This window comes from Drosophila montana, unplaced genomic scaffold (assembly GCF_035044405.1).
Source record: "Drosophila montana isolate Dmon_TW-CO22-7 unplaced genomic scaffold, ASM3504440v1 contig_3274_1, whole genome shotgun sequence".
NCBI lineage: Eukaryota > Metazoa > Arthropoda > Insecta > Diptera > Drosophilidae > Drosophila > Drosophila montana.
Window position 1 is genome coordinate 348,613 of NW_026998157.1, and position 22,683 is coordinate 371,295.

Here is a 22,683-nt window from a genome sequence, read left to right on the forward strand (position 1 = left end):
ATATTCAACTTTTGCAAACTAACGGTACGCAATTTACCAGCATTTACGTGTATTTTGTTGTCCTTGCGCGTTTTCAAGCACTGAAAAATTCAAATATTTGCAACCAAAAAATACCCCATGCAGAATATACTAAAAACAGTGTGCCCTGCAAACAGCTGTGCTTGACATAGCAGGCGCTGCCAGATCAGGCCGACTTTTGGGCAGTGAAACGAAGCAAAACATTTTCAAATAGTAAACCTATTCGATATAGAGCAGAGCTGAGAGGGAGCAAAATTAAAATGGAATTTGGGCGCGACAACTATCAGGACTTTTTTGAGAAGCTGCACAGGTGAGTACAGCCGCACAATATAAGCCAAATAAAAACGGCTTAATTCTGGCCAATTGCAGCACTGAGGGCCCCCGTAATCTGCGCCAGATTTTCGAGGACGATGACAAGCCGCTGCAAAACGAAACCAGCAATTTGCGCTATCAACCGCAGTCAACCAACAAGCAGCAGCAGCAACAACAACAACAACAGCAACAGCAGCAGCAACAGCAGCAGCAACAGCAACAGCAGCAACAACAAAAGCACAAATCAAAAATACATTCCTCAGTGCCGCGCAACAAGCACGGACTGATGACCGTCGAGAGCTGGAATACTGTTGTGGCCAAGGTGGCGCAGGGCTACAATGGCAGTGATAATGTGGGACGTGTGGGCGTGGCGCTGTCACGCAATGGCGCTGGCGCCGCCAAGCTGGTTGTCTACAAGAGCCGCACCCAGCTGCTGAGCACCCTGCTGCTGACCAAATCGACACAATCATCGTCGCCCCGTGCCGGTCCATCGAATGTGATATTGCGTGAATCGTATATGCAGTTCTACGATGATGAGCAGCGCTTCTGGAGTCTGCGCTTTGAGCTGTCCAAGGATGAGGAGGAGTTTACCGATGCGCTGATCAAGCTGGGTCTGCCCATCGAGGAGATGCGCAACGAGGCGCAGGCCAGCAAGGCGAACGCTAGCACGCCGCCGCCAATATCGACCACACTGCCACAGCCGTTGCCGCGTCATCAAATCTCGGCTACATCATCAGCTGAGCCGACCACAGTGCCAACCAGTTACGACAGCGAAAGCGAGTCCACGCAGTCCAACGAGGACATCATTACCACACATCGCGCGCGTCCAGCCAACAATTCGTTAATGCCGCTGGCAGTCAGCAGCAGTGCCGTATCGCTGGCCATAGCACCGCCGAATGTATTGACCGCGTCGCCCACCAGCAAGCTGGAGGTCTATCTCGATGAGCAGCGTGCCACTGGGCATGCCATGGACAAGAAGATGGACACCATATTGCAGGCAATGTGCCGTCTGGCCAGCAGCAGCAATGTCCCGTTCAATGACGGCGGCGACTCTAACTCTGTCTCTGTCGCGGCCGACCACAATGAGTCCAAGAAAATGGACACCATATTGCAGGCGATGAGCCGATTGGCGAACAACAACAGCATACAACAGTTCAGCGACAGCCTGGACACAACGCGCGGCATCACCGATAACGAGGATGAGCTCCTTGAGCTCGAGCAGAAGCTGCTCGACTTTAAAAAGGAGAATCGTTCGCTTATGAAGAGCCTCAAAGCCAAGGAGCAGGCACTCGCCGATCTGCGCGCCTCCACTTGTGCCCTCTGCGAGGAGCTGCTCGCCCAAAACAATGAACTGAAGCTGCAGAATGCAGCGCTCCTCACGGCCATGTCCAACCAGGGCAACACTGCCGCCACAGCCGTGGCCAACATTGGCGCCAATCCTCCATACGCTGCCGGCAATTGCGGCAATTGTGAACAGTATTTGACCAAGATTTCTGGACTGGAGCGCCGCCTCTCCGCGCTGCAGACCGCTCTGCTCAATTATACGACCAGCGGCACCATTATACCAGCTAATATATCGACTGCTCCGACAACTGCATCCTCGCCGCTCTAAAAGATTAGGCATTGTTAATTTGATCAGTGACTATTCGTGTATTATATTTGTATCTATTTATCGTCTGTTATATATATATATGTACATATATATATATATATATATATGTGTGTGTGTGAGTGTGTGTGTGCACGTTTAGTTAAGTGTTATCTACGTCATAAGTTGGATACTAAATTGTCATAGTTAGTAATCGACGCATATGTATAAAAAAAACACATTTTGGACCAACGCATTCCATCATGCAAATAAATTTTGATGCAGTTCATCAAAAAAAAATGGAAACCAAACAGATTAACTCCACTCATGCTTTATGATTTGCTCGAAAAGGTAGCGCCAAGCAATTGGTCGCACATGGCAAGCGCGTGACGTCACAGCTGCTAAGTCTTGCTTGCCAGCTGGCGCATATACAGTTAAATCTTCAATTTATAACTGTCCATTCTTCACATGGCAAGCGCGTGACGTCAGAGCTGCTATGTTTTGCTTGCCAGCTAGTGCATATACCGTTTAATGTTTGATTAATAACTGTCCACTCTACTCAAAAGTTACATGACGTTCATATTTTAATATAAGAGTTGTGGACTTGGTTTGATTTCTGAAACAAAATTAAAAAGACAATAAAATCTTCAAGAAAGTGGCCTTTTTGCAGGCTGAGTCGTTCAATTCATGGGCGTCCATTGGTTTTGTGCTCTTAAAGCTATCTCAATGAAACTTTTCTCCTGTTCACTATATCATATATGTAGCTGCTATAGGAACGATTGGTTATTTGCGCAAAAGTAGCCCATCCAGATTAACAGAACAACATACATACATATGTAGATGTAGATTTATGTATTAAACAAATTTGTACATTCTAATTTGTTGTATTTGCAAATAATGGAAACATTTTTAGGAGGATCGTTAACTTAACACTAAGACAAGTCTAAATGTGTGTGTGTCTGTGAGGGTGTGTGTGTGTGTGCTTGTGTGTGTGTGGGAACAGTCTGCTGTCAATTGAGGAAGCGCAGTTTAGCTGGACTGCCCGCCAGGTGTGCTCACATTGGCTTTAGATGTAATATATGTATTTATATATCGTATATAACTAGCCTAGGTTGCTCTATTTTCAACTCGTCCTCTCTTTTGTTTTCCTTTTAACTAATATGTTAAACAAACTAAATGCCATAAAGTGCTTTGGGTAGTCGTTGCTAGTTGGTGCTGCTATCGCTGAGGCTGCTGAGGTAATTGCTGGCGCCTGGTCCATTGCCGGCGCCGCTGGCGCCGCCGCCGCCGACACGATGTCGCTTGCGTTTGGCCTTTGCCTTTTTGCGGCGCGGCGCTGACGTCTCCGCTTTGCGTTTGTATTTGCCCTGACGCTTCTTTTTGCGTCCGTACTCATCCGACTCACTGGTGCTGGACTCTTCGTTGTCGCTGGAATCCGATTCTGTATCGCTGCTGGACAAATCAGAGCTCGACGAGTCGCTGTCCGATGTGGATGTGGATGAGCTACTGCTGGAACTGCTGCTGCTGGTGCTGGCAGCTCGACGACGCTTTGATTTCTTGCTGCTGCGTTTATTCTTATGCTTTTTGGCCAACTCCTTGCTGCTGGCCTTTATCTTCACCTCCTTGTGCTTCTTGCTCTTTCTCTTGCGCTTCTTGTGCCGTTCGGTTTTTGTGTGCTTTGTCGCTGAGGTGACGCCTGTTTTGCTGCTGCTGCTGCTGCGTTTGCTGCTACTTAATTTGTTGCTGCTTTTCTTATCTGGCTTGCTTGCAGTTGTTTTTGTTGTTGCTGCTGCTGCTGCTGCTGCCGCTGCAGCTGGTACAATGTCGCCCCCACCGCCGCCGGCGCCTTTGAGCTCCTGGGCCCGCAGCTCTGTTAGCGGTGTCAAGTAGTCGAGTTCCGAGTCCGAGCTGGTGCTTTCCACATCGAGCAGTATTTCTTTGTTGGGATCCACCTAGGTGACGTACGTAACGCGTGTTATGCTCAGATTTTATTTTATTTTTGTATTTGGTTTTGCTTTGCGGCTTTTGCTTTACCTTGAGAAAATTGCGGCATTGGTAAGTCAGGTGACCTGCGTAGCCGCACTTCTTGCAGGCCGCTCGCAGCGTATCCTTGTTGGCATTCGACAGCGGGAAGTTCATCTTACTAGCCAGAGTTAATTTCTGTTCTATTTAATATTAGTTGTCCATTAATTGACGTGACAGCGGCACTGGCTTAGTCTGGTCTGCTTTAACAACCACACGGCGGCTATTGTTGTTGTTGCTGCTCAGCCTGCATCGATAATCGATACTTTGTTGACGATAAGCGGAGCAGACAAAACAAATGTTTCCACTGGCAGCTTTCTACTCGATGCATCTGTGAATTTTATGTCGATACTTCTACATGTTCCATATGTTTGATTACGATTACATGATTACAAGGCAGCCTTTGCTGCCGAAACTGGGAAAATTGATTGCTCAATAATAAACAATATCTATGTATATACAATGAAATAATTAACAAACTATTTAATCAGATTAAAATAATTGTATCGTTGTTCGTAACTAAAAGAATTAAAAAAATAAATTAAAGGAAAATTTTAGCTTGTTCCGTGTCATAAACGCTGACCCTATTCGATAGTCGATACCATGCTTTCTAAATGTATTCATAGTGGGAACATGAAAATGAAAAAGCAGACAATCGACTGTTATCGATACCGTAATCGTACTCGTGGACACTTGTTATCGAGTAGTAACACAGATTTTGCAGTGCCAGTGTGTCGTGTGTCGTCCAGTGTCAGATATGACAAACTATTGCCAATTGATGTAAACGAATTCGCCGTGCGTTGCCAAGTGAAGTGTAACAGTGTATCAGCAGGTTTCAGACGACGCTTTCACCGTTTTCGCACGCCACCCCCCCCCCCCCCCCACACACACACACACACTCACACTCACACACAGACACGCACTGCACTGCAGAAAATAGCAGAGAATACAAGAACAAGAACAATTGAATCTGCAATTTGAATTGTGATCCCCCGCAAGATGCAACAGAACGCAGCAAGCAATCCGTTTTCGGTGGCCGCCTATGGCGATCGACCCCAAATAGGGCTGGACGTGGAGTTCGGCGCCGATCCGGCCAGCGGTGCCGCATTCTTTCAGAGCGATGGCCGCAAGCATGACGACCTCAAGCAGATGCTGGACAGCAATAAGGACGGCCTCAAGCTGGAGGCGATGAAGCGCATCATTGGGATGATAGCGCGCGGACGCGATGCCAGCGATCTGTTTCCGGCTGTCGTCAAGAATGTCGTGTCCAAGAATATTGAGGTGAAGAAACTGGTGTATGTCTATTTGGTGCGCTATGCCGAGGAGCAGCAGGATTTGGCACTGCTCTCCATATCAACATTCCAGCGCGCACTGAAGGATCCCAATCAGTTAATACGCGCCTCAGCATTGCGCGTCCTCTCTTCCATACGGGTCAGCATGATTGTGCCCATTGTTATGCTGGCGATCCGGGACAGCGCCGCCGATCTGAGTGCATATGTGCGCAAGACGGCAGCGCATGCCATACCCAAGCTGTACTCGCTGGACGCCGAGCAGAAGGACGAGCTGGTCACGGTCATTGAGAAGCTCCTCTCGGATCGCACCACGCTCGTGGTGGGCTCTGCCGTCATGGCCTTTGATGAGGTAAGAGTGCTCCAACTGACGCACATTTGCGATTTACAATTGATTTCGAATTCGTCAGGTTTGCCCGGAACGCGTGGATCTAATACACAAGAACTATCGCAAGCTGTGCAATCTGCTCGTGGATGTGGATGAATGGGGCCAGGTGATTATCATCAATATGTTGACGCGCTATGCACGCACCCAGTTCGTTGATCCCAATGCGGACGAGGAGCCGGGCCAGAATGAGGCTCTGGACGCGGATGCGCCCCCCAATGAGCGCTTCTATGATGAGTCCTCAAATTCCAGCAGCGATGCGAATGCCACCAGCGAGGACGAGGCCACAGCGACAGGCACAGCCACGGCCAAGGGCAAGGCCAAGGCCAAGTCGAGCAACAACAACAGCAACAACAATGACAAAGACAATGAGAATAGCAGCAACAATTACCACATCGACCTGGATCATCGCCTGCTGCTGCGCCAGACCAAGCCGCTGCTGCAGTCACGCAATGCTTCAGTTGTGATGGCCGTGGCCCAGCTCTACCATCATGTGGCGCCTCGCAATGAGGTGCAGCTAATAGCCAAGGCTCTCATACGGCTGTTGCGTTCGCACAAGGAGGTGCAGAGCGTGGTGCTCAATTGCATTGCGTCCATGTCGGGGCGACGCAAGGTCATCTTTGAGCCGCATCTCAAGTCGTTCTTTGTGCGCACCAGCGATCCCACGCACATCAAGCTACTCAAGCTGGACATACTCACAAATCTGGCGTCCGCCTCGAGCATCTCGCTCATCTTGCGCGAATTCCAGACCTACATCTCCAGCAACGATCGTCCGTTCGTGGCGGCCACCATTCAGGCCATCGGACGCTGTGCAGCCAGCATCAAGGCGGTCACCGAGACTTGCCTCAGCGGTCTAGTGCATCTACTCTCCAATCATGATGGTAACTATATATACGGATATGTCGCCGGTGTGTCTTATCTTTAATTCGGTCTCTTGTTTTCCACACAGAGCACGTGGTCGCCGAGAGCGTGGTGGTCATCAAGAAGCTGCTGCAGAGCAAGGCCGCCGAGCACTACGAGATTATCACCCAGATGGCCAAGCTGATTGACTACATCAATGTGGCGGCTGCGCGTGCGGCAATCATTTGGCTAATTGGCGAATACAATGAGAAGGTGCCGCTTATCGCGCCAGATGTGCTGCGGAAGATGGCCAAATCGTTTGTGGATGAGCAGGATGTGGTCAAGCTGCAGGTGCTCAATCTGGGCGTCAAGCTCTATCTGACCAATCCGGCGCAGACGTCGCTGCTCTGCCAGTACGTGTTCACGCTGGCCCGCTACGATACCAACTATGATGTCCGCGATCGGGCGCGTTTTCTGCGCCAGTTCATCTTCCCCGCCAGCGGCGGCACCACTGTGCTCACGGAGCACGCACGTCAGGTGTTTCTGGCTGCCAAGCCGGCACCCGTGCCGGAAAGCAAATACCGTGACAGCAATATCTATCAGCTTGGCTCTCTATCGCACTATCTAAATATGCAAGCGACCGGCTACAAAGAACTGCCCGCATTTCCCGTCGTCGCACCCGATGCCAGTGTGCGCAACATTGCCGGCTACATGCAGGAGAAGCTGCCCGGCGAGAGTCCCGCCCGCAGCAAGTCCTCCTCAGCCAAGGGCGCTGGCAAGGAGGCGCGCGAAAAGGGCTTCCTATCCGAGTCGGAGAAGTCATCCGCCTACACCGAGTCCAGCGGCAGCAGCAGCGACTCCAGCAGCGACAGCTCATCCGGCAGCGACAGCGAACAGGAGGATCAGATCAAACCGGCACAAGACAAGACACCAAAGGCTGCCAGTGCGGCGCCCAAGCTGATCGATGAGACCAGTGGCAATTCGACCGATGCTGCCGCCGGCGCCAGTTCCGCAACGGGCCATAATCTCAACAACAATGCTGTTGCCGATTCGGGCACCTCGGACAGCGGCGAGTCCTCGCTCTACAGCGGCAGCGACGGCGACAGCAGCGATTCGGGCAGCGACAGCGAGCAGCAGCAGCAGCAGCAGCAGCAGCAGAAGCACAAGCCAAAGGATTCGGCTGAGCAGAAGCAGCAGCCGTCGTCTCAGCCGGAACCGCAGCCGCCAGCCAAAAGCAGTCTGGATCTGCTGCTCGATCTGGACGATATACCGCCCATTGGGCCTGTGATGACGCCCTCGCTGGGTGGATTCCTAACGCCAGGTAAGCTCACATTCCATCTGGTAGATACCCCGAATCTAAGCCGAGCTGTCGTTTCGATATTTACCGATATTGGGAGAATAAGATATTTTGAAAAAATGAGAAACTCGTGCGTTTGATGCAAAAGAATGTATATTAAAATAAAAGAGACAGGGAAAGAGAGAGAGGGAGGGAGAGAGAGAGAGAGAGAGGAATTGAAAGCAGGGCGGAACTTTAAAGAAATATATTTTAAATTGAGCTTTAAGTTTAAAACAAGTCTAGCAATAAAATTTCTATAATGGGTAAAAGTGAGAAATGAATAGAGATCTGTGAATTCTTTTTAGCAAAATAAAATATTAAAGCTCGCTTAAAACTTCCTATTTATTTGATAGCGTTTTTTGCAGCAGCTGTTAAATCTTTATTTATTAAGATTTAAGCTCTATTTAATACAATCAAAGCTCGCTTAAAGCTCTATTAATTACAATCAAAGCTCGCTTAAAGCTCTATTTAATTGATTAAAGCTCGCTTAAAGCTGTATTTAATGCAATAAAGGTCGCTTTAAGCTCTATTTAATACAACAAAGCTCGCTTAAAGCTCTATTTAATGCCATAAAGCTCGATGTAAGCTCTATTTAATTGATTAAAGCTCGCTTAAAGCTGTATTTAATGCAATAAAGCTCGATGTAAGCTCTATTTAATACACTAAAATCTCTATTTAATGCAACAAAGACCGCCTAAAGCTCTATGTAATACACTAAAGCTCGCTCGAGGCTCTAATTATTGCAATAAAGGCCGCTTAAAGCTCTACTTAAAACTCAACTTAACATAATAATACAAGCTCAGTTAAAGCTCTCTTCGTTCTACGCTCTTGCCACAACTTATACTCATGCATCAACTATTTGCAGGCACACCGATGATGCCTGGCCAGGCTACTTTGCAGCCGCAGCAGGCGCGCAATCGGATCGAATTGGTTGGACCCTCGCACACGGAATTCAAGCACAAGGAGCTGCTGAACAAGGTCAGCGGACATGGCTTGCAGCTCTCGTATCGCTTCACACGAGCACCGCATCTCTACTCGTCGGCCATGTGCTCCATTGAGCTGCAGTTTCAGAATCGCAGCGACCAGGAGCTGACCAGCATACGCATGGGCCAGCAGCAGCTGCCGCCGGGCATGCTGCTCAGTGAATTTGCCCCGATAGCACAGCTGCAGCCCCAGCAGCTGGCGAGCGGCATACTGGGCGTGGACTTTAACGATACAACGCATGCGATCGACTTCGAGCTAATCTCCAGCGGCGGCAGTGCACGCGTCCAGCTAAAGCCGCCGGTGGGCGAGCTGGTCCGGTCGGTCCAAATCGGCGAGAGCTGTCACCGGGAGGAGCGTGCCAAGCTGCGCGGCATGAACGAGCACCAGTGCGAGCTGCGCGGCATGCAGCGTGACCAAGTCGATCTGTTGGCGCTCAAGCAAAAGGTATACGAGTGCCTCAACGTGGCGCACACATACAGCTCGCCGGCGGAGCAGCTGCATTGCTTTGCGGGGCAAACGCTCAGCTCCAAGAGCCTGGTGCTGCTCACGCTGCAATGGCAAACGGATGACGCGCTCACCCTGCTGGTCAACTGCGAGAAGATGGTCATCGGCTCCATGGTGCTCAACGAGCTGCGCAATGCGCTCCAGCTGAGCTTTGCCATCTAAGAGCAGACCCTATATATATATATATATATATATGTGTGTGTGTGTGTGTATATATATTAGGCAACCTTTGTAATTGTAATCCAGCCAGATTAATCAGTTGAAACTATTGTTAACTGAACAAATTATGTGCAGCACACAACATGGTTTCCATGGCCCAATACAAATGCTACATAGAACAAAGCCGCAGCATTACGTATATAGAAAATAACATATAACACAACATATATATATATATATATATATATATATATACACATACGTCAATACTAGATTATACGAAATGCGATTCCAAACAGCTTAAATGAAGTAAAAGCTAAGCAAAGCAAACTTAAAGAAAAACTTGACAATTTTGTTGCATGTGTGTGTCTATATCTATGCATATATTTGTATTTGTACTATTAAGTCATATATATTTATATATATATATATACACGTATGTGCAGCTATGTGTGCGTGCGTGTGTGTGTGTGTGTGTGTGTATGCGTGTGTTTTTGATGTTGTAACTCTGTTGCCTTTGTGTGCTCTATGCGGCCTTTTTCGAACTCTCTAACAGAACTATATAAATATAAAAGCATATATATATATATATAGAAATCATATCTAACTGATGTCTAGCAGCAAAAACTAATTGTTAACTGAAATTGTTGCCTAATTAGCTCGATGACAAATTGAAAGCTACTTTATCTTATATATACATATATAATTTTCGTCTTTTTTTATTTTGATATGCATGTATACTATATATGTCACGATATCTCTCTCTTTTTCTCTCTGATATTCTATATGCATATGTTGTGCACATTGCCTTTTAAAAAAGAAATGCTAAAGCTTGCTATATATTTTTTTTTTCCTACTATTATATTTATTATTTATTTTTGCAAAGTAAAATTAGAAACAAACGTAAGACTCGTGCAAATCGGCCAGTTAGCAGATGTAACTATTTAAAGGAGCCTAGCTCCCGAGTTAAAAACAAAATACAATTTTACACCGGCGGGCACCTGTTGAGAATTATAATCCATCTATTCTAAATAATTAGATGCTAAACTAAAACCGTTTCCTACGCCAACTTTTTCAGCCCCCCCCCCCCCCCCCACATTTAACTGCTTTTCTACAAAACTAAAATCAAAGAAAAAGAAAAACTGATAGAAAAAAAAACGCTTTTTCGAAGAATTTTCGTTTTAGTTTCCATTATTTTTCGGGTTTTTAAAGAGAATTCGTTAATAATACAAAGAAATTGAATGTTAAAAATTTACATCTTTTTTATAAATCAGAAACGATTCGTGTTTCCAATCTCATAAATATATATGTATTTGTCTATATGCCATGCGCAATTATTGTTAAAAGGAAAAATGCAAATCCAATTATAAATCATATTATTATATTGTATACCTAAACCTACGCAAAATGAACAAACATCTATTGAAAATAAACGCTATGTTTAAAAAAAAAAAAATAAGAAAAATGGAAGCGGATTTGTAGAAAATGTGCTCTGGAAAGAGAACAGATCGAGATTATTTTCTCTCCTTATTCAATTCATGTCAGTTTTCACTTGTGACCGAATCAAAGGTCTGATTAATTGGGATTTAAAAGTTAGCTTTTACAGATTCATTTTCACATATTTTAACTGATAGTTCTTGTCGTTCTTCGAACCGATTTCGGGTAATACTCAAATACTATATAGTTGTTACCATGTTTTCATAATCTGTTGGGTTTGTGCAAATGTATTGAGGAGACACCACTATAACTCTATAAAGTATATATATACTTGATCAGCATCAACAGTCGCAGCGATCTATGCGATCTCGGGGGACTGCAAGACTTAGAGGCTTGTAATATGGAATACGTCTTCTAGTATACCACACACTTGACGACTTAATCGTTGCAGTTCGATATTTCCCCACACTTGCATAATATCGATAAATATCGATTTTGAGACCTAGTTACCTTAAATTTGGTATATAGCTTCTCGTATAGTATACACGGAATTCGAATATTTGAATTCATCGTAAAAAATCAACTTATATTTAACGTTTCGTACAAATTGGAACATAAACACCGAAGTTAATCACGAACGCATAACCCATAGAGGGGGGCTAAGAGATGATGAAGCAGAGGTCGGAGGGAGCTGGAATGTTTGGGTTCCGTGCTGGGCTCAGATATATTCGTATGTATCAATATATCCCAGTCGAGTATTTCGAAATGCCGACAGTTCCATTGGGAAGACAGACTCTTTGATCAATTCATATTCATATTGCTAAATCCGTTTCATTCTTTGGAAAAAAAAAAACACGCAACCGACAGTGGAGCACCCATATGTAAGTCAAATATTAATTGAAAACCTTCAACTTTTTTGTTATCAGCTCAGTTCACGCTTCGAATTGGGACTTACTTTTGGAGAGGCACGAATAGGAACCAGCAAGCAGTTCAGTTTCCGCAGCATTGGAAGCATCTATCCAAAGTTTTTCGTATGACTCGTTAATTGCGGCGAATATAAGATTCTAAACGTGGGCACGTTGGACTTATCTTTTGGTTTTTCTAATTTATTGAGTGAGTTTTTTTGTTTTTTTGGTTTTTAGTTGTTTTCTGTATTTGTTTTGCTTGGATTTGCACAATTAAAAAGCTCAATTTTATGCTTATAATATAAACCATTAAGTTTTAGTTAAGTTAGGTTAGTTTTTGCACAGCTGCACTTAAAAATTGTTTAGGTTAGGTTTACGACATTTTTGTGGTTAAGTTTATCGTTTGAAATCGCAAGGTTCGAGATGAGAGAGCGAGAAAGAGAGAGCGATAGCGATAGCGAGCGGGCGAGCGAGCGTTGGCGTGATTGTTAAATGAACTGCTTGCTGGGTTGAAGAGAGAGCGACAGAGCGAGCGTGCGTGCGTGACTGTTAAATGAACTGCTTGCGAACTGCGACCACAGCTTAAACTGCTTTGCGGCGTCAAGCAGTTGAGAGAGATTTAAATTTTAATATTTATTTGTATTTCTTTTCTTTTTCTTTTATATTTGGATAGTATGGGTTATATAATTAGGTATGTTAGTATGTTTTTGGCTTTGAATGAGCAATGCATATGTAGACTTTATGTATTTGTATATGTGTATAGGGTATAGATAGGCATATGAGCATGATAGCGTTAAATGTTTAGTTTGACAGACATTGCGTTGTTTCTTTATAGTATACGTTAAATGATGCTTCATTCATTTTCATATAATTATATAGTATAATATAATCCGGACACGGCTTTCGTTTGCTTTCTTTGTCGTTTTTCTTCTTCCGTTCTTGACTTAATCTCATATAAAACTAGTTTCGTTTTTTATGTATATATATTTATGTATGTATATGCTGGTATTTTTATATATTTTTGTATATATATGTATATATATATGTATATACACATATCTAGCTGTATATGTATATGCATTGCTTTATATATTCATGTATGTCTAGGGATGATTTTCAATCACTTATTGTTACTTACGGTGTTTGGTATAATATGCCTTGCTTGGACTGACAAACGCTTTCTCTCGTCTTCATGAAAGCCTGTCTATTTTTTAAGCGATTCCTTTAAGCATTTTTCTTTCTCTGTTGCTTAGTTAAATAACATGTAAAGCATATTGTGTGTGTCTATGTGTGTGTGTGAGTGTGCAACAGGTAGCATCAATTCGCTGATGGATCATGCCTCTCCTCATTACGCTCTCAATCTACAAAACGGACGGAGTGATAAATGAACTAAACTCACTTTTAATAAATGAACTAACCTCACTTTTGTTAACATTCGTTTCGACAACAGATGACAGAGAGACAGAGAGAGAGAGAGAGAGAGAGAGATAGAGTGTTTTCTACGAATAGCCATTGGGCTGCTTTCTGAAGCTATTGTGCATGTGTGTGTGTGTCTGTTTAGGTATGTGTAGATGCACTTTTGAGCCTCTCCGGACTCGTATTTTCCATGTTCCAGTCAAAGTTGGCCAGTATTTGAACTCAATTTTAACTAGTAAAAACAAATTTATCTGCCAGTTAAATATTTAGTATGAAAATAGAGTTGCATTCACAATATCTCAAATCTATCGAATTGCGCAAAGTTTAAGCATTTCGTATGCGAAAAAGTTTAACTGCCTGTCAACTAACTGCAACTTTGACAGGCGCAACTGAAAACGAAACGTGCCTCAGATTAGTGCGTAAATTTGTAATCTTTGTTAGCCTTTTGTTTTTTGTTGTTATCGTTATTTTTGATTTGCTTCTTGTCATATTATAGATTAGTAGAACCTAAACACAGAGTTAAGCTATCGTTAGGGTATATTTGTATATATTATGCATGTGTGTGTGTGCGTGTGTGCGTGTGTGCGCGTGTACACTGATGGTCAAAATAGTGAGTACATTATCACAGCTTACTTTTAGTTGCATACGACATTTTTTTTTTGGCAAATATGTTCGAGATTTCCCCTTTACTTGCATTGTGTGGACAACATGAAGCTAAGCAGAACAGAAAACATAGTGAGAACTAAAGGAAATATAAAAATTTCAGTCAATATGTGAAACAAGATAGATAAATCAAAATGCTTGGACAAAACAATAAGTTAGATATTAGATATAAATTCTTACAAAATCTAGTGAATGAGTTGCAGTAAAAGAGGAAGAAAGCAGAGCAGCTCGAAATGTGGTATTTTCTAAAAAGACAAAAAAAACAGCTTGGTACGAAATCACAGAACTTGTAGAGTCTCAAGTCCAAGGTACTCCGAAAATCCACAATGACCTGAAACTAGAAATCTGAATAACATTGAAGTAGGGCATGATTAGCTAAATATTCCGCATAGACGTACTTTTTAGTTTGTCCAAACATTTTCAGTTATTTTATGTGTTTCTTGTTGCACATTTTCACTAAAATCGAATCTTTCCATTCCGTTCTAGCTATGTTTTCTGCTCTGTTTGGCATTATGTTGAAAACACAGTGCAAATAAATAACAAAACCTCGAACATATAATTGAAAGATTTTGAAATATATGCATCTGAAAGGCAGATTGTGCTAGTGTGCACAATATTTTGACCACGAGTGTAGCCGTGTCTATGTAGAATGTGTGTGTGTGTGTGTCGATTAATGCAGTTTTGATTACGCCATTATTTTTCAGTTGTATGTATAGATAATGCAATATGTACGCATGTGTACGCATGTGTGCGTGTGTGTGTGTGTGTGTGTGTGTGTGTGTACGTATATAGAGAGCCACATACACATATGCATGCACGTTGCAGTTGTAGTTGTGGCAGCTGTTACAGCTGCTCTTGTAGTTGTTATCCTTGCTATCTGTGTGGTTATCCTTGCAGCACGGGCTGCTGCATCCCCTCCCCTCCCCTCCTCTCCTCGTGGCTTAACTTTAGTTTAGTGACTAAGGCCGGCAAATCCATATGTGCGTGCTTAAAGTTTCTTATACCAATATAGATAGTGCTCCCCATCCTCGACCATTAGCTCATCCACACCTGTCAAAATATAGATTCCAAGTTTAATTTGTATTCTCGGCTAAAATGGAACATTTCCGATTGGTTGACTGACCAACAGGCGCAATAAGCTGATTCCCAGGCGTATTGTTCGGATCGGGCAACTCGGGCAGCCGGTAGAGCAGCCAGTAGTGATATCTGTGTGGCATATGATCATTGGAACTGTTAACCCGGATTAATAACTGTGCAGGCTTACCCTCGCGGCTCTTCGTTCTTGCCGTAGAGCGTGTGCACATAGTGTCCGTTGGGCCATTCGCGCGCCTCGAACATGAATCTGCACGAAAAGGAATCATTTAATAAAGTTTTGCTCTCTCTTTTTTTTTTTTTTTTTGTATAGAGCTTGGCCCTCACCTGGGATCCATTTCGGCTGCCTGTGTCATGGCCTTGAAGAAGCTGGTGTTCTTGGGCGAGATCAGGGACAGCGAGAAGGCCTCGGTCACATTGGAGCCGACCCACAGTGTGTAGGTGTACGAGATGTTCTTGGTATCCGACTCCTCCGCCGAGGAGCTGAGTCCGAAGGGCACTGCCAGCTTTGGTTCGCCGTTCTCTGCATGGAAAGTGGACAGCTGCTGAGTTGGAATGCGACTTGGTAGGGCGGCAAGGGGATTACCTGTGGGATCGCTGCTCTCGCGTATGACATGGTCGCACTGGAGGGCGCGCACGGCGCCGAGACCCTTCCAGCCGAGTGCCAGAATGATGTCGGCGGTGAGGCCAACGCCAATGTCCGGCTCCTGGCCATCCTGCAGCGGCTCCTCGCTCCAGCCGCCGTCGGCGCGCTGCCGGCTGAGTATGTAGCGCGAGGCGGCCGTCCGATTCCAATGCCCAGCCGGATCATATTCCAGATCCTGCAGCGCCTGCATGGCCAACGCGGTGCTGCGCAACGAACCAAAGCTGCCGCGCTGATCCTGCAGGCTGGCCAAGCCGCGCGCCGGCCGCCGCACAAAGTGCTGCAAGTGCCGATGCCGATGATCGGTGACAATGCAGCGCAGCGCCAGTATCACCATGGCGATGGCATCGACGCTCTGATCCGTGACGCCGCTGGCGATGTCCAGGAGGCGGCGTATCTGGCGCTTGCGCACATGCGCCGCCGAGCTGCAGGCGGACAGCGTGGTCAGGGCGAACTCAATGTCCTGGGCGGGCTCATGGTGCTGCAGCGTCGCGACCAGATCGTGTCCATGGAAATGCTTGGGATCCTTGCACAGCGAGCCCAGCGCCAGCACATAGCGGGCCAGCTTGTCCAGATTTAGCGGCTTGGGCAGCGTATGATGGCGATCCAGCATGGCCAGTATTTCGATTTCCATCTCCTTGACGGACAGCGTGTCCTCCAGCTCCTGTATGACCAGCAGATGCCCGTCGGCGCTCTCGTTCGGATCCCGACCGCCGGACAGCTCCTTGGCCAGGATGACCACGTGCGTGTCGTTGCCCCAGCCGTAGTCGGAGGCGCGCTTCTCCTTTAGCCAGTCGAGGGCTCGCAATATCGCCTCCTGTTCGCCCTTGTTGGGCGTGGCCGAGCCAATTATCTCGTGCGGCAGCGCTGCTGGCGCTGGTGCTGCTGCGAACGCGACCTCTGCTGCGCTGCTGCCAGTGCCATTGGGCGGCAGAGCTGCAACAGCGACATTAAAGCCAACGCCGACGCCGACGCTGATGCTGGATGTAGTCTCCTGCTGCTGCTGCTGCGACTGCTCAATGGCCGCCAAAGTGGCTGCTGCGCTGCTTGTTGTTGTCGTTGTTGTCGTTGTTGTTGTCGTTGTAGTAGCTGCTTCTGCTGCTGGCGTCGCTGCTGCTGCATTGCTGCTGCTGCTGCTGCTGCTGATGCTGCTGTTGCTGTAGGTCTGCTCATAGCTGGCGTCGTTGTTGCTATTGTTGTTGTTGTTGTTGTTGTTGTTGTTGCTGCTGCTGCTGGCGGTCAAGTTGTCATTGTCATTGCCCAGCTGCGGCGCTGCTGTGCTCGAGCTGAAGCTGGTTGGGCTGCCCAGAACGCCGGCATCAGCCGCCGGCGGATACGCTAGCGTTGCATTCTCAGTCAGCGTCAGCGCCGGCAGCGTGCTGAGCAGCAACAGCAGCGGCAGCGAGTGCATCTTTCTTGCTGTTGTTGTCGTTGTTGTTTTTATGCTTATGCTGCTCAGTCAGCTGGAACGGAGCTGGGACGATAGTGGGAGAAAAAAAGAGGAGAGAGGAGAAAGCAATAGGCAAAAGTCAGTGGCTGGCAATCAAATAAATTGACCGTTAGAGGGGGGGGGGGGGGGGGGAGAGGGGCGATTGCACAGGCAATGGCGGCAATGGAACCGTTGCCTTGAACTGAATTTGCTGCACACTGACAGACACACACGCACACACACACGCACACAGACAGACACACTCAGGCACGAACAAACACGTCAAACGAATGCATATTACATTTTTGCCAACGTCATGCATTTATCGATAATAATAACCCAAGATCGATATGCCGCCCTTCGTCCGCCCCTATACATGAGCTTGTGTGTGCACCTGTGTTTGTGTCTGTGTGTGTGTGTGTGTGTGAGTCCTGCCCGCTATTAATTAGTCATCGAAAAACTATACAAAAAGTTGCCAAGCAGCACAGTGGACGACACACAAAGCAAACCAAATCCTGCCCGCTCTATGTGTGTGTTTGTGTGTGTGTGTGTGTGTGTGTGTGGGTGAGTGAGTGCGAGGAGGGCGGGGTAGTCGCATGGGCTTGGCGTTGTGTGCGCTGACTTGAGCGATTTTCCCCTTTGACACAATAAAAGTTAATTAAGTGGCAACAAAAGCGTTGTGCTGACGCTTACATAATACAATAAATATATGTATGTATGTATGTATGTAGCTAAAATGTGCAGTAGAAGCAGCAAAAATTCTTGTAATCTAATTAATGACAAAAAGTAGCAGCAGCCAGCAATAATAACAAAAATAACAAAAACAACAACAGCAGGGAGCAAGGCGCTGCCGGAAAGTTGGCAATAACAACAGCAACACTGGCGCCTGCTGTTCGCACTTGCAAAGGACAGCAACACTGGCGCCTGCTATTGTTGTTGCTGTTGCTGTCGCGTAATTAACTGCACTTTTTAAGCACTTGCTCGCGCGCTTCCCCACCCTTTCACACACACACAAACACACACACACAGGCACACGCACGCGACACTTGCTCAATTTTAACTTTATTATGGTGCCTGCTGGATGACGCTGTCGCCTGTTTTACCTACCTGCGACGTCTCGCTCACTCTCCCTCCCTCTTTCTTTCTGCTCTGTGCTTGTGTGTGCTTGTCGTCTATAATCCGTTATTGCTATTGTTGTTGCTGCTGCGTTTTGTAGCCTGTTGTCGTTGTCTTGTCTTGTTACTGCTGCTGCTGCTGCTGCTGCTGGTGTCTATTGATTTTTAATGCCAGCCAGGCTCCAAACAGGACTAAGCGACTAGGCGACTTTTGTTTAACTGCGTTCAAATACTAGCTGTTGTGGCTGTAGTTGTGCCAGTAGCAGCTACAAGCGCGCACTCACACATACACACACGCGCACACACACGCGCACACGCTCGCACACAATCAATAAATTATGAATGACTAATTTTTGTTATTGGCCTTTGTGTATTTTTTTGATATTTTCTTTTTATGTAACCGCGCGCACACAGGACTCTGGAATATATATGTATTTTCTTTTTTAACAGTTGGGCTGCTCTATAATTGCTAATAACGTTGTGAAGTAACAGGACTTTTTGCTGCTAGCAGTTAATTGTCTGCCTGCAGACACACACACACACAGAGGCACACACGCGCACGCTGAGTCACACAGCTGTTCGCTGCAAAAGTAACGGAACGGAAGCTGCGGTAACTCTGCGGATCTAATTGGAGCTGTGGGGGAGTGGGCGCTGGCTAAAAACTGTTGTTGTTGTTGCTGCAGTTGCTGTTGTTGTTGTTGTTGTTGTTGTAGCTAGTCGCTGACATTGCTGCTTTGTTGTTGATGTTGTTGCTGCTCGTATGCTTGTTGCCTGCTCTGAGAGGCTGTGTGTTTGAACAAAGTTGTTGTGGCGGTTGCTGTCCGCTCTCGACTGACTGTATGTGGCTGGGCGCTGCACGCACGGCTAAAAAAAAAACATGTCGGTGCGTGCGGTGTTGCCACTGGTCATAGGCCATGCGCAGGATATGCGCGCGATATGGCAGCACGCACACGAGCTGCAGCCGATCTTACAACCAAATAGCCAAGTTGCAAGTAAGCGCAGCTTGTGGTGCATGTCCAGGCGGAATTAAGCGTTACTTTCGTTAACTTGTATAAGGTTTGTGCACTTGCACTTCGGTTGCGTGTCCTGGCTAAGGGATGGCAAGAACAGGGCTGTTATGCAGCGGCAAATTTGAATTTGACAAAATGCGGAAATTAACTTTAATTTTCCTTCTTTTGCGCAATCAATGACAAATTTGTCCAGCCTATGGCCAGCCTTTGCTTGCCAAAAACCTTGCCTTTAGTCGCCGCGATGCCTGCTGCAACGCCCCGCCCCCTCCCATCACTGTAATTTGATATAGTTATGTGTTGTCCGCCGACAATCAAAAAAAAAAAACAAGAAATGTATATATAAAATAAAATGCCGCCAAACCGCCGACATTGAGGCCAAATGGTCGCCGCCGTCGACTGTTTGTTGCTGTTTAGTTCCAGTTGCCAGGACACGGCACAGATCCAAAGGGAGCGAGAGGGAGAGAGCAAGAGATTGCCTATCGAGCAATTAAAAGAACAAGCAGGCATATCGCTTACCGCGACGGGAACATTGCCCAAAACTGAAATCTATATGGCCAGAGATTCGGGCAGCTAAACAAAAGGCCAAGGGAAGTTGAAGTTGGAAGTTGAAGTTGATGCTGAAGCTGGGCCAGAGGATGAGGCCGATGATGAAGCTGCCTTCAGTCCTTTGTGCAGTTATGACAGGCGTCCCCCCGGCACACACACACACACACACACACACACACACACACACACACACACATACGGTAGCGAGGCGTTTGTCGGGCCAACTTCAAAGGGTCACATGAAGCTTTTGTGGCAGCGCCCGCTGATCCTTGCCAGCTGCCAGCTGCTCAACAGCTGATCGCCGGCGGCACCTTGCGCCGCATCCTTACGCACAATTAGCGGCGACAATCGACAGATCAACAGATCGACAGATCGACAGATCGATCTGCCCAATGGCAGACAACTCTTTTGGCTACGCCAGCTTAGCCGGCTACTTAGCTTCTCAACTTGATGATGCCGCCGCCGCCGCCGCCGCCGCCGCCGCCGCTATCGGCAGCCAGATCCTGGTGCAGGACGCGCCACTTTCTCGATTGCCTGTTTCCGCTTAGCTAGACAAAAGGATGCGCACCCCGCGCGCCTAGTCTATATTGCGCCGTGGGTGCGCTGTGCATCCTGCGAGAGGCCGCATTGTGCCGGTTCCTTCTTAGCTGCGCAATATTTGGCAACCCAATTATGTATTTTCGTTTTCTTTCCATCCAATTCGTGTTGTTGCTGTTGCTGTTTGCTTAGCCGGCGCTATTTATTCAAGCCGGGAGCGTCTGCCTGCCTGGACAATAGAGGCATACAGCCTTGAGCTATTATCCTGGCGGATCGTTCTCTGGCTCCCTGGGCTTAGCGCGATTTCACGTTTTGCATTCGCCTGGTTTCTTTTTTTTCCCTTTTGCGTAATCGAAACAATTGTCTGTCTGTCTGTCTGTCTGTCTGTCTGTCTGTGTGTGTGCTGCTTAGGGCGCGGCAGATGATCAGCTCGAACTGATAAAAAAACACAACACACTCAACAAAACAATGCTGGAAACAAAACAAACCGAAGCGAAACGAATCGAAACGAATTCGTAACAATCGGAAAAGTGCAACGAACTGCATCCTGATTACGCTTACGATTCGGATACGTGCATCGGAATGGGCTTGGCGTGTGGAAATGGGGCATGTGATTGATCAAGATGTTCAACATGTTATTGAGAAGGAGGAAGAGAAAACTTCGAATCACTTAGCCGGAGAAATATGGTAAGTCCGTCAGTCAATCAGTCAAACAGTCAATCAGTCATCTAGTTAGCTACTCAGTCAGTCATTCAGTCAGTATGGTGATTGATCAAGATGTTTAACATGTTATTGAGAAGGAGGAAGAGAAAACTTCGAGAAATGCGAATCACTTAGCCGGAGAAATATGGTAAGTCCGTCAGTCAGTCGGTCAATCAGTCAGCTAGTTAGCTACTCAGTCAGTCATTCAGTCAGTATGGTGATTGGTCAAGATGTTCAACATGTTATTGAGAAGGAGGAAGAGAAAACTTCGAGAAATGCGAATCACTTAGCCGGAGAAATATGGTAAGTCCGTCAGTCAGTCAGTCAATTAGTCAATCAGTCATCTAGTTAGCTACTCAGTCAGTCATTCAGTCAGTATGGTGATTGATCAAGATGTTCAACATGTTATTGAGCAGGAGGAAGAGAAAACTTCGAGATATGCGAATCACTTAGCCGGAGAAATATGGTTAGTCCGTCAGTCAGTCAGTCAATCAGTCAGCTATTTGGCTACTCAGTCGGTCATTCAGTCAGTATGGTGATTGGTCAAGATGTTCAACATGTTATTGAGAAGGAGGAAGAGAAAACTTCGAGAAATGCGAATCACTTAGCCGGAGAAATATGGTAAGTCCGTCAGTCAGTCAGTCAATTAGTCAATCAGTCATCTAGTTAGCTACTCAGTCAGTCATTCAGTCAGTATGGTGATTGATCAAGATGTTTAACATTTTATTGAGAAGGAGGAAGAGAAAACTTCGAGAAATGCGAATCACTTAGCCGGAGAAATATGGTAAGTCCGTCAGTCAGTCGGTCAATCAGTCAGCTAGTTAGCTACTCAGTCAGTCATTCAGTCAGTATGGTGATTGGTCAAGATGTTCAACATGTTATTGAGAAGGAGGAAGAGAAAACTTCGAGATATGCGAATCACTTAGCCGGAGAAATATGGTAAGTCCGTCAGTCAGTCAGTCAATCAGTCAGCTAGTTGGCTACTCAGTCGGTCATTCAGTCAGTATGGTGATTGGTCAAGATGTTCAACATGTTATTGAGAAGGAGGAAGAGAAAACTTCGAGAAATGCGAATCACTTAGCCGGAGAAATATGGTAAGTCCGTCAGTCAGTCAGTCAATTAGTCAATCAGTCATCTAGTTAGCTACTCAGTCAGTCATTCAGTCAGTATGGTGATTGATCAAGATGTTCAACATGTTATTGAGCAGGAGGAAGAGAAAACTTCGAGATATGCGAATCACTTAGCCGGAGAAATATGGTAAGTCCGTCAGTCAGTCAGTCAATCAGTCAGCTAGTTGGCTACTCAGTCGGTCATTCAGTCAGTATGGTGATTGATCAAGATGTTCAGCATGGTATTGAGAATGGGAAGAGAAAACTTTGGGCAATGCAAATAGTTGAGGGTGAAAAATATTGTTGGCCAGTCAATCAGTTAGTCAATTAGTCAGTCATTCAACTAGCCAGGTGATTGATAAGGAAGATGCTTTTAAAAATGGAAAGAGAGAATTCATGGTAATGCAAATATTTAAGTCTTAAAGTTCCGAAAATGGGAATCATTTGGCTTAAAAAATGCAGTTAGTCATTCAATGTGTCAATCAGTCAGTTACTCAGTCGGTCAATCCGTCAATCACTTAACACGTTAGCGAGAGCGAGAGAGAGAGTAGAGAATATTTCACTTGGTGTAAGATAGATGATAAAGAACCTGCAGCCCAAAACTTGCCTTGAGCTTGCCCTCTTGGACGTTCTTTCTGGACT

At 46.1% G+C, this 22,683-nt stretch overlaps 4 protein-coding genes and 1 long non-coding RNA gene across 6 annotated transcripts; 3 read left to right on the top strand and 2 right to left on the bottom strand.

The window, feature by feature from the left end:
• The first annotated feature begins 168 nt into the window (after nucleotides 1-168).
• On the top strand, nucleotides 169-2,218 carry LOC135434130 (putative uncharacterized protein DDB_G0282129). Its single transcript, XM_064690543.1, has 2 exons — nucleotides 169-328; nucleotides 388-2,218. Exons 1-2 carry the CDS (start codon nucleotides 279-281, stop codon nucleotides 1,940-1,942), a joined length of 1,605 nt encoding a protein of 534 aa, XP_064546613.1. The 5' UTR covers nucleotides 169-278; the 3' UTR covers nucleotides 1,943-2,218.
• Nucleotides 2,219-2,747: 529 nt separating this feature from the next.
• Nucleotides 2,748-4,175, bottom strand: LOC135434131 (protein SREK1IP1). The gene is made up of 2 exons (XM_064690544.1): nucleotides 3,953-4,175; nucleotides 2,748-3,870 (listed from the first exon to the last, which is right to left on the bottom strand). Exons 1-2 carry the CDS (start codon nucleotides 4,055-4,057, stop codon nucleotides 3,124-3,126), a joined length of 852 nt encoding a protein of 283 aa, XP_064546614.1. The 5' UTR covers nucleotides 4,058-4,175; the 3' UTR covers nucleotides 2,748-3,123.
• Nucleotides 4,176-4,644: 469 nt separating this feature from the next.
• On the top strand, nucleotides 4,645-10,139 carry rb (adaptor related protein complex 3 subunit ruby). The gene is made up of 4 exons (XM_064690533.1): nucleotides 4,645-5,581; nucleotides 5,640-6,495; nucleotides 6,564-7,775; nucleotides 8,656-10,139. Exons 1-4 carry the CDS (start codon nucleotides 4,940-4,942, stop codon nucleotides 9,438-9,440), a joined length of 3,495 nt encoding a protein of 1,164 aa, XP_064546603.1. The 5' UTR covers nucleotides 4,645-4,939; the 3' UTR covers nucleotides 9,441-10,139.
• Nucleotides 10,140-11,403: 1,264 nt separating this feature from the next.
• Nucleotides 11,404-11,983, top strand: LOC135434137 (uncharacterized). The gene is made up of 2 exons (XR_010437183.1): nucleotides 11,404-11,604; nucleotides 11,801-11,983. It is a non-coding gene; the product is annotated as an uncharacterized LOC135434137 (long non-coding RNA).
• On the bottom strand, nucleotides 11,983-18,687 carry LOC135434136 (uncharacterized protein CG3556). Of its 2 annotated transcripts, XM_064690550.1 has the most exons (6): nucleotides 18,130-18,687; nucleotides 15,537-17,067; nucleotides 15,278-15,473; nucleotides 15,123-15,200; nucleotides 14,982-15,064; nucleotides 11,983-14,908 (listed from the first exon to the last, which is right to left on the bottom strand). In XM_064690550.1, exons 2-6 carry the CDS (start codon nucleotides 17,002-17,004, stop codon nucleotides 14,847-14,849), a joined length of 1,887 nt encoding a protein of 628 aa, XP_064546620.1. In that variant the 5' UTR covers nucleotides 17,005-17,067; nucleotides 18,130-18,687; the 3' UTR covers nucleotides 11,983-14,846. The 2 variants fall into 2 exon arrangements, with proteins under 2 accessions (XP_064546620.1, XP_064546621.1); XM_064690551.1 differs by lacking the exon at nucleotides 18,130-18,687 and having other exon boundaries at nucleotides 15,537-17,075.
• Between the last annotated feature and the right edge of the window lie 3,996 nt (nucleotides 18,688-22,683).

What these genes read in the sequence shown, in the direction of transcription:
- LOC135434130 (XM_064690543.1), top strand. Translation starts at nt 279, where the DNA reads ATGGAATTTGGGCGCGACAACTATCAGGACTTTTTTGAGAAGCTGCAC. An exon ending in TTTTTTGAGAAGCTGCACAG is followed by an intron (nt 329 to 387) that starts GTGAGTACAGCC and finishes GGCCAATTGCAG; the next exon opens with CACTGAGGGCCCCCGTAATC.
- LOC135434131 (XM_064690544.1), bottom strand. Translation starts at nt 4,057, where the DNA reads ATGAACTTCCCGCTGTCGAATGCCAACAAGGATACGCTGCGAGCGGCC. An exon ending in AATGCCGCAATTTTCTCAAG is followed by an intron (nt 3,871 to 3,952) that starts GTAAAGCAAAAG and finishes TACGTCACCTAG; the next exon opens with GTGGATCCCAACAAAGAAAT.
- rb (XM_064690533.1), top strand. Translation starts at nt 4,940, where the DNA reads ATGCAACAGAACGCAGCAAGCAATCCGTTTTCGGTGGCCGCCTATGGC. An exon ending in TCTACTCTCCAATCATGATG is followed by an intron (nt 6,496 to 6,563) that starts GTAACTATATAT and finishes TTTTCCACACAG; the next exon opens with AGCACGTGGTCGCCGAGAGC. An exon ending in GGGTGGATTCCTAACGCCAG is followed by an intron (nt 7,776 to 8,655) that starts GTAAGCTCACAT and finishes AACTATTTGCAG; the next exon opens with GCACACCGATGATGCCTGGC.
- LOC135434136 (XM_064690550.1), bottom strand. Translation starts at nt 17,004, where the DNA reads ATGCACTCGCTGCCGCTGCTGTTGCTGCTCAGCACGCTGCCGGCGCTG. An exon ending in GCAGCCGAAATGGATCCCAG is followed by an intron (nt 15,201 to 15,277) that starts GTGAGGGCCAAG and finishes CTTTTCGTGCAG; the next exon opens with ATTCATGTTCGAGGCGCGCG. An exon ending in AAGAACGAAGAGCCGCGAGG is followed by an intron (nt 15,065 to 15,122) that starts GTAAGCCTGCAC and finishes TATGCCACACAG; the next exon opens with ATATCACTACTGGCTGCTCT.